The sequence below is a fragment of the Portunus trituberculatus genome, chromosome 10 (genome assembly GCF_017591435.1).
Source record: "Portunus trituberculatus isolate SZX2019 chromosome 10, ASM1759143v1, whole genome shotgun sequence".
Taxonomy (NCBI): Eukaryota; Metazoa; Arthropoda; class Malacostraca; order Decapoda; family Portunidae; genus Portunus; species Portunus trituberculatus.
In genome coordinates this window covers 2,014,083-2,024,082 of record NC_059264.1, presented here as the reverse complement: position 1 = coordinate 2,024,082, position 10,000 = coordinate 2,014,083, and the positions used below count along the sequence as shown (strand labels likewise).

Sequence of the window (10,000 nt, the reverse complement as noted above, 5' to 3'; positions counted from 1 at the left end):
TTGAGAGAGAGAGAGAGAGAGAGAGCGTTCCAAGTATCAATGACTCTCACTGAAAAGAAACGCCCTCTGATATCCATGTTACAGTGCAGAACAAACAGCTTGAGAGAATGTCCCCCAGTATTCCTTACCATATTCCTCACAAACAGGTGTTCAAGATGAGGCCAATAACCTTTAAAAATTTTGAAGGCAATACTCAGGTCAGATCTAATCCATCTGCCTTTGATGGAATATAAACTTATAAACAAGACGCTCACTAAAGGACAAATAAAACCTATTAGTACGTCTCTGAGTATTTCCTAATTTCATATCCCCAGTATTGCCAGTAAACCAAACAAACTTCAAGAGCAAAGTCAAGGATAGGACGGATATTAGGTAGCTTTTCTCACACATGTAGGCCTGACAGTCTATTGCAGATTCCCTCTTTTCTTATGTTCTTATGTTAATACCTCCAGCCTTCCCACCAATGTCCCTGTACCAGTTGATGATGGAAGCTTAGCTAGTGTATCCTCAATTTTAGTAATGTTAAAACTATCAGCACTGAACAAAAATTCCTTATCACACTGTTGCAAAGGAAATGTGTTTAGCAAGACAGAATTAGTAAAAGCAGCTGAGAATGAAGCAACAAAATGGTTAGCCATATTTACTTGTACAGGTTCAACCACCCACCCATCACCACAAGCAAGGCTCCTACAGTAGGCCTCTCAACCTTCTTGCTACTGTGACAAGAATGAAAATGCTGGCCATTAGGATTACCAGAAGACACCAACAACTTTCTGCAATCAATGACACACTGCTTAACTCGACCAACTGATTTCTAAGATCATTCCACAACCTCAATGCAGGAATGGACAATCTGCCAAACCTAGAACGTGCATCCTTGTACTTAAACCAGACCTCCTTTTTTCTCTATTTGGTTGCATGACATGACAAAAAAATAAGTTAGCAGAGGCCAAGACTACATATCAATAAAGACATATTCTGAAATAGTAGTCAACAACTGGACAGCCTCCCTGACACTGTGGTTAATACAAGAACAACGTTTGATAGTGAAAGGAAAATTAGATAATGTGTGGATGTGCCAAAGATATAAATGGGACTATAGAACCATGGGCACTGTCCTAATACAGATGTCCCTCCAGCTGCCCTTGCTTCCCAGCCCTCCCTTCACAGCTCTTTCACTCAGCTGACAGGATGAGGCAAACAAAATACTGCAGGATAACCCAAATTAACCAAACCCCAAATTTTAACCTAACATAACCCAACCCTAACCTTAATCTAACCCTAATTTAAACCTAACCTAACCCAACCCTAACTTTAACCTAACCTAATTGAAGCAACACGCACCACAAATACAACTTCCTTGGAACCCTTCTGACCAATGGCATGGTTAGGATATGCTAGGTAGGTTAGGTTAGATTAAAATTTATATTAGGTTAATTTTAGTTACATTTCTACTCCCACATCGTCATTTGAGTGAAAGAGCAATGAAGGGAGAGCTGGGAAACGAGGACAGCTGGAGGGGTCTGTATTAGGACAGCTGGAGGGACGTGTGTATTAGGACAGCTGGAGGGACGTGTGTATTGGGACAGCTGGAGGGACGTGTGTATTAGGACAGCTGGAGGGACGTGTGTATTGGGACAGCTGGAGGGACGTGTGTATTAGGACAGCTGGAGGGACGTGTGTATTAGGAAAGCTGGAGGGACGCCATGACTCCAAACACCAGCCTCTTCTAACCACCATCACCACTCACATTAGAACTTAGCTTCAATAACTTCGAGCTGAGTCATACGCCTACCCACAATCCACCAGAAAGCGTAAAATTCCATAAATAAAGTGTCAGAGAATATCACCACCACCATCACCACACAGAACACTTCACCACACCACCAGAGCACTGTGCATCTTGGTGAGGGCCTAGTGACAGCATTGGTAGCCCTCCCCTGCCCTGACACACCCTAAATACCTCACACTCACCGGCATTGCTGACACGCTGCCCTACACCCTGAAAAGTCTCGCTGTCTTGTCTTCGTGTCTAAATCTTGTTCTTTATTAACTAGCAAGCCATGTTCTCTCTAAAAAAAAAAAAAACTTCTTATTCTTCTCTCTACAGTCTATAAAGTTCCAGTTATATCTTCTCCACTCTCATTTTTATATTTTTGCGTTAATATTCTCAGTGTGAAGATATAAGAAGGAAAATGAAGAGAAAGTAGGTGGAAGAGGGATATAGATAAGCAGAAAATTCGACAAATATATGGTAAAATGAAATGCAAATAATAAAGGAAGAAAGGAAAGTAAACAAAGGAAGGAAGTGAAGCAAGGAAGAAGAGAGTGGGGAGGGGAGCTTGCATTTATTCTTTTCTTCCTTCTCTCTCTCTCTCTCTCTCTCTCTCGTATCTCTTTTCCTCCTCCTCCTCTTTCTCATCCCTTTTCTCTCTTATTCTTTCGTTATTATATTACCTACTGCTTTTATTTCCCTTTCTTTCATTCGTCTTTACTCCCTCTTCCTCTCTATTCACCATTCATCCTATAGTTTCTTCATACTTCCTCCCTTTATCTCCTTGCTTGACTTTTTCTCCTTTATTCATTATTCTATTGTTTTCGTTTTCCTCCTTATCTTATCTAGCTCTTCCATCCCATTTCTTCTTCTTTCATTCATTATCTTAGTTCTTTATCTGATTCTCCGTACATCAACACTCCTCTTCCTCTTGCTCCTCCACAAACCTTGGTATTAGTGACAAAAGTGGACAAGAAACACTCATCCCTATTTTAACTCATCACATTTATTTCATTACCATCTCTAGAATCACCACCACCACCACCACCACTACCCGCACCATCATAACTGATTCTCTTTCCTTCCTGCTCTCTTTCTTTCATTCAAATTGCAGCATAATTCAGTCAGTTTGACCCCTTCAATACCGAGACGCATTTTTACCTTCATTTTTGTGTATCATTAAACGATATTACTTGCATCAGGATGGGTCTATGGACGTCAAAAGATTAATGGCCAGAGTCTTCACTATTTTAATTCCCACATGTGTCTGGAGTTTTATATAATCGCCTAAAAGTAACTAGAATATCAAAACGCGGTATGGTACTGAAAAGATTAAACGCAATATCTCTCTCTCTCTCTCTCTCTCTCTCTCTCTCTCTCTCTCTCTCATTGCGCGCAGCTGGTGGTCTTACACAGCTCCAGAAACCTGTGTGGGAAGATTAAAATAGTGAAAACTGTGGCCATTAATTTTCTGACCTCCATAGATCTCCCTACGTAATGTCAATAATATGGTCTTAATCGTACACAAATCTCAAGGTAAAAATGTGTCCCAGTATCGTAGGTTAACTTGGCAAGAAATAGACGAGGAGGAAAAGTAATGACGTCACTAATAAGGTGTAATGAAAGAAAACAATTATTTATCACTCTTCTATACTGAGAGAGAGAGAGAGAGAGAGAGAGAGAGAGAGAGAGAGAGAGAGAGAGAGAGAGTGTTAGGTGATATGGGAGATGAAAGAAGATAATCAGATTCCATAGCTTCTCTCCTTCACCTCCCCTCTTCCCCTCATCCCTTCTTCCCTTCTCTCTCCTTCTTCCCTTCCCTTCCCTTCTCTTCCAAGACCAAAGGACGAAGCCAGACGCATGACACACACACACACACACACACACACACACACACACACACACACACACGGTTGCACGTAAAGCATATCACGAGAGAGAGAGAGAGAGAGAGAGAGAGAGAGAGAGAGAGAGAGAGAGAGAGAGAGAGAGAGAGAGAGAGAGAAATTCCAATAATTAACGCTAACACTTGAAGTAATAGAATCAAATTAAACACAACAACAACAACAACAACAACAACAACAACAACTAGCAACTACGAAATTTTATACAGTGTGTGTGTGTGTGTGTGTGTGTGTGTGTGTGTGTGTGTGTGTGTGTGTGTGTGTGTGTGTGTGAGTAAATAACTAAATAAAGTAAGAGGATAAGTTGCGATCTAGTCTCTCTCTCTCTCTCTCTCTCTCTCTCTCAACAAAGGAGCCATTATACTACTAGTGCTAAACTGCGTGTCATAAGCGTCACACACACACACACACACACACACACACACACACACACACACACACACACACACACACACACACACACATTGTAATCTACTCTTAAGTAACTGCTTACTACTACTACTACTACTACTACTACTACTACTACTACTACTACTACTACTACTATATAGTATCGATAACGTGTTTCTCAATATAATAAACATGTTTACTGATTAATGACTAATGAGAGATGTGTGTGTGTGTGTGTGTGTGTCAAAAGAATAAAGAAAAAAAAAGATGACAAGATCAGCAAATACATTGTATAAAGCTAACACACACACACACACACACACACACACACACACATGGCGTCATCATTCATTTCTGTCTCTGATTGGTCAATCTGGCGGACGTGGCAACCAAATCCACCAATAGCAGAGCAGGACTGGCTGGGTGACCAGCAGGCAACCAAGGTGAACACACACACACACACACACACACACACACACACACACACACACACACTCTCTCTCTCATTGACGTGTAACATTTCAGAAAAGAAAGAAGATATTTTCCCCCTCACATGATGTAACATAAGAGGAGAAGAAGAAGAAGAAGAAGAAGAAGAAGAAGAAGAAGAAGAAGAGAAGGAGGAGGAGAGGAGGAGGAGGAGGAGGAGGAGGAGGAGGAGATCTAGCGTAACTACTACTATCGCTTAAAGAAAAAAAAATTATCGGAAACCATTTTCTTTATAAAACTTGTCTAATTTACTTTTGAACGCAGCTAGCGTGTCAACTTGGACGACGGACGCTGGCAGCTTGTTCCAGTGTTCAACTATTCTTACGTTAAAAGTTTCTTCGCAAATCAGTATTAAATCGCTGTCCTTTAAGCTTCAAGCCGTTATTTCTCGTTACTGATTGCGAAAGCTCAAAAAGATTTTCATAGTCGATCTTATCTATATTTTTAAGTATTTTAAACGTTTGAATGAGGTCACCTCGGATGCGACGATCTCTGAGGGAGAACATATCTAGTCTTTTGAGACGTTCTTCATATGACAGGCCACATATTCCGGGGATTAGTTTCGTTGCTCGTCTTTGAACGCTCTCTTATTTATTAATGTCTTCTTGATAACATGGAGACCAGAACTGAACCGCGCATTCCAAATGCGGTCTCACTAATGTATAAAAACGCGTTATGACTTCAGGTGTTTTATAATCAAAAACAATGTTAGCTTTACGACTAGCGGCCGAACACTGTGCAGCACATTTTAAGTCATTTGTTATGAGTACTCCCAGGTCCTTTTCTTCAGTGACTTTAATTAAGTTACGTCCATGTAATTTGTAATTATTTTTCACATGGTTTAGGCCGATGTGCATTACTTTGCACTTATCTGTATTAAAATTTAATAGCCATTTATCGCTCCAGCTACTAAGGTTGTCTAAATCCCGCTGGATGGCATCACAATCGTCTCTTGTGCATACTTTGCTACCTAGTTTAGTGTCGTCTGCGAATTTTGATATTTTTGATACGATGCCGCAGTCTAAGTCATTTATGTATATCAAAAAAGTAATGGACCCAAAACTGAACCCTGGGGAACACCACTCGTAACTTGAAGCCAGTCGGAAGCTTCTCCGTTAATAACAACTCTTTGCTTTCTATTAGTTAGCCAACTATCAATCCATCCACACAACTGCTCTCCCATCCCGTGGGCTTTCAGTTTAATTAAGAGACGTTTGTGTGGGACTGTATCAAAAGCTTTCCTGAAGTCAAGATAAATTATGTCGGATGGAGCTCTGTCATCATAATTAGAGAATATGTCATTGAAAAATTCTAGGAGATTCGTTAGGCATGATCTGTTGTTCCTGAAACCATGTTGTGAGTCTAATATCAATTTGTGGCTGTCTAGAAAGGAAATAATTTTGTCTCTAATTATTTTTCTAGAATTTTTATAACTACCGAGGTGAGACTGATGGGCCTATAATTACCAGCATCACTTTTGTTGCCCTTCTTGAATATTGGCGTGACATTAGCGCATTTCCAGTGACTTGGTACTTTTCTTTCCTGCAACGATCTATTATAAAGTAATTTAAGAGGTAACACCAGCTGTTCTTGACATTCTCTTAATAGCCTCGTTGATAATCTATCAGCCCCTGTGCTCTTATTGGGGTCAAGGTTGCGCAGGTATTTGGCTATATCGTCTTCGCTAATTTCGTCTATTATCAGCTTTTCATTTTCAGATCCTCTATACATGTTGATCGCGGTTGGCAAGGTCGAAAAGTCTTCTGTGATAAACACGCTGTGAAAAAGTTATTTAGGATTGTTGCCATGGCTTTACTATCACTCACAAGTGTGTTATTATTATCTTTATCGGCCCAATTTTTCTTTGACAGTCTTTTTACTACGAATGTATTGGAAAAACTTTTAGGATTTGTTTTGCTTGCCTTGATATATTTATTTCGAGATTGCGCTTCGACTTCCTTATCTCTCTCTCGCAACATCTTTTGGTGGTAATATAATTGCTGTAATCGTTATCAGATTTAGTTCGTTTATATTTAGCATATAAGCTCTTTTTCCTGGCGATGATGTGTTTTATAGTGTGTGTCATCCATTGGGGATTTTTTGTGCTATTTATTCGTTTTCTAACTTGTGGAATCCATTTACTTTCTGTTTCAAGGAGAATGTTAGTAAAGGCTGAACACATCTGCTCCATGTCTTTGTTTGCGAAGACTGTTTGCCAATTAATTTTTTGTAATTCTAATTTAAGTCTTAGCGTGTTACCTTTCTTATAGTTAGGGACTAAAAGTGCGTTTTCTTTTATGTCTACCTCGCAGTTAATATTACATCGTATAATTTTATGGGTTCATCTCTTTTTTTAATTATACTTCTAGCATTTGTGTAAAATAAGGTTAGGCCTTTCAAGGTTTTCTTATGCTTTTCAGCTGGTCCGTTACGCGATTCGCTTAGTGAAAATCCTCCTCTTGTGTTTCTTGCTCGTTTGTCACTGGCACCGATGACGACTCTCCTGTCTCTTCCTGCCTATCTACGCTAGGTTGTTCCTCTGTTACGGGAGCTGTTTGGTCGTTGTCAGTTACATTGGCAACTACCTCGTCACTGACTACTCTATCTGTGTCCTCCTCAGCTGTGCTCCCTTGTCCTATCTTTGGGGGCAAGGTATGTCAGCTAAACATTCACCTAAAACTCTACCTAACCTCGCTTTCCCCACACAGTTAAGGTGTAAGCCCTCACGAGCATACAAAGTTTTGTCCGAACAGAAGTGGTGCCACAAATCAAAGAAATACATTCCTTCCTGCCTAGTGAGCGCCTCTACCTGTCGATTTACAACTGACATCTTTCTAAACATGGCAGGTCCGACATCATATCGGGGAATGATGCCACACACTGCTACCTTGCGTCTTCTTTCGGCAAATTCCCTCATCACGCCTCGATATTTATCTACGATGTCAGTTGCAGTGTCACGGTGGAGGTTATTCGTACCAACAACTGTAACGAAGAATGTGTCCTCCGTAGAGTTTTCCACTAAGTAGTCAACTCTTTCCGTGATATCCTCAACCTTACGGCCTGGATAACATTTATGTTTCCTATTTGGCTTGCCTCGACAAAACTCGTTATCCTGGCCGCTAACAAGACTATCCCCAACCAGAATTACATCCGGTTCGGGTTCAGTCTCCTCTTGCAACGCAGCAAACCTATTTTGTAATGTCACAGTGGCGCTGTCTGTAGTCTGAGCATTGGCCGTTCTACCGTTCCTAACAATTTGAAAGCCGTCGTCTATATCTGGTGAGTCATCTAACCTGCTCTCCTCCTGATTTACATTAGCGACTTTGACGGCTTTACCATCCTGCACTAATTTCCTGACCTCATGTAGTTCGTCTTTCAGACGCGCTACTTCATCCTTCAGTTCCTTGATTTCGGCCAATGCATTTGCCTGAGAGTTGCAAAATAGACAACAAAGTTGACAATTTTGCTCAAGAAACAGCTCAACAACGAAAGCATTTCCACAGCCTGAACACGTGTAACGGGTGGCCTTAGGCATTGTGAAAACTCAAAATAAAACGATACAAAAAGACACTGAAAAACTATGACTGTACCAAAACTCCAGTAAATCAGGGATTAACGCAGGTAGGAAAAGGGTCGAGTTAAGGGTTTAAGGTCAGGTCACGCGCACCTGGTCGGCGGGAAGCGCAAATCTCTTGGGAATAATCAGCAACGAAAGAGTAGTGGTGGCGGTTGGAATTTTAGGGTTACACACGCAAAATGGCAATTTACTAAACTTACGAGTCAAATAAAAACACTGCTGAAAGGTAAAAACACGGGTTAGAAAACAAACACTTATGAGTAACAGATGAACAGTTGGAAAGACACATAAGCCTATCCGGAGGAAGAGGAGAGGAGGAGGAGGAAGGAGGAGGAGGAGGAGGAGGAGGAGGAGGAGGAGGAGGAGGAGGAGAGAGGTCGAGAAGGACAAGATGAACAAGAACAAGAACACAACAACGGATAAAACAAACACAAAGCAAGGATGGATCGTGATGAGAGAGAGAGAGAGAGAGAGAGAGAGAGAGAGAGAGAGAGAGAGAGAGAGAGAGAGAGAGAGAGAGAGAGAGAGAGAGAGAGAGAGAGAGAGAGAGAGAGAGAGAGAGAGAGAGAGAGAGAGAATCCTTAGGAGTAACTGGGACAGATGAAATTTCTCTTCACTCTAATTCGCACTAGGCAACCTCTTTTCGTTATACAACTCTAATTTAGCGCGTGGCTACAGGGAATATGTGTGTGTGTGTGTGTGTGTGTGTGTGTGTGTGTGTGTGTGTGTGTGTGTGTGTGTGTCCAGCGCGTCTATCAGCCAGTGTCAGTGTGGGTTTGGCGCGCGGTGTGTGTGTGCTGGTGAGCGTGGCTGTGGTTGAGTTGCTGTGTTCGTAACTTAAGTGTGTGCGCGTTGGTCTGCGAGTGTCCTGCGCTATGGCTCCTAAGAAAGCGAAGACCGTGGCTGTGGTTGGTGCTGGCTTGGTAAGTTTGGTAGTAGTAGTAGTGGTAGAAGTGGTAATCATAGACGTAGTAGTAGTAGTAGCAGTGATAATAGTAGTAGTAGTTGTAGTAGCAGTGATAAAAAGTAATAGTAGTAGTAGTAGTAGTGATAAAAGTAGTAGTAGTAGTGTGGTGCGGCTATATAGTTAATGAAATAACATAGTGGTGACTAGTAATGTGATGAAGATGATGATGGTGGCGGTGGTAGTACATGTGGTGGTGGTGGTGGTGGTACACTTGCATAAGCTGGCTGGGTACTCTCGTGTTATGAAAGACGTACTTTTTTTTCTTTCTGTCTTAATTTAAATCCTTGAGTTAAAGGGACGGGTTCAGCAGCTTTCAATGGTGTGTTTAAAGGGAATTCGAGTGTGTTTTTAAGGGTGTCTGAGAGTGTTTTCAATAGGCGGTTTCTAAAGGTTTCAAAGGGTGTTTTGGGGATATTTTCAATGATGTTTTTTTTTATGTTTTCGAGGATATTTTTAAGAGTTTTCATTGGTGTTTTATTAAGGATGTTTTAAGGGTGTATTCAAGGGTTTTCAAGGGTTGTCAATGGTGTTTTCAAGGGTGTTTTATTAAGGATGTTTTAAGGGAGATTTTAAGAACGTTTCCATGGTGTATTCAAGGGTTGTCAATGGTGCTTTCAAGTGTTTTTAAGGGTGTTTTCAAGGGTTGCTCTCTCACCACAACCTTCAAACCAAGTCATGATGAAGAGATTGGTCAAATTCTTAAATTGATTACTTCTTTACAACTGATGAGATGGTTAGCTAAGTGTGTTAATGTGTGTGTGTGTGTGTGTGTGTGTGTATGAGAGAGAGAGTCTGCATTTGTGTAATAGAGAAGTACTTTAACCTGCCAATAAAACCATGAAAGAAAAAAAAAACGAATACTAGAACACTTTCAACTCGAGTCTTTAATCCCTTTCAAT

General features: G+C 41.0%; 2 protein-coding genes across 2 annotated transcripts in view; one reads left to right on the top strand and one right to left on the bottom strand.

The window, feature by feature from the left end:
• LOC123502105 (CXXC motif containing zinc binding protein-like) overlaps nt 1–2,060 on the bottom strand; it is a 6,825-nt gene extending 4,765 nt beyond the window's left edge. Inside the window, exon 1 of the mRNA XM_045251319.1 lies at nt 1,975–2,060. Within this exon, the coding sequence (XP_045107254.1) occupies nt 1,975–1,980 (6 nt within the window). The 5' untranslated portion in view covers nt 1,981–2,060. The remainder of the gene's footprint in view (nt 1–1,974) is intronic.
• Nucleotides 2,061–8,885: 6,825 nt separating this feature from the next.
• Nucleotides 8,886–10,000, top strand: part of LOC123502066 (kynurenine 3-monooxygenase-like) — a 12,145-nt gene continuing 11,030 nt past the window's right edge. Inside the window, exon 1 of the mRNA XM_045251221.1 lies at nt 8,886–9,057. Within this exon, the coding sequence (XP_045107156.1) occupies nt 9,010–9,057 (48 nt within the window). The 5' untranslated portion in view covers nt 8,886–9,009. The remainder of the gene's footprint in view (nt 9,058–10,000) is intronic.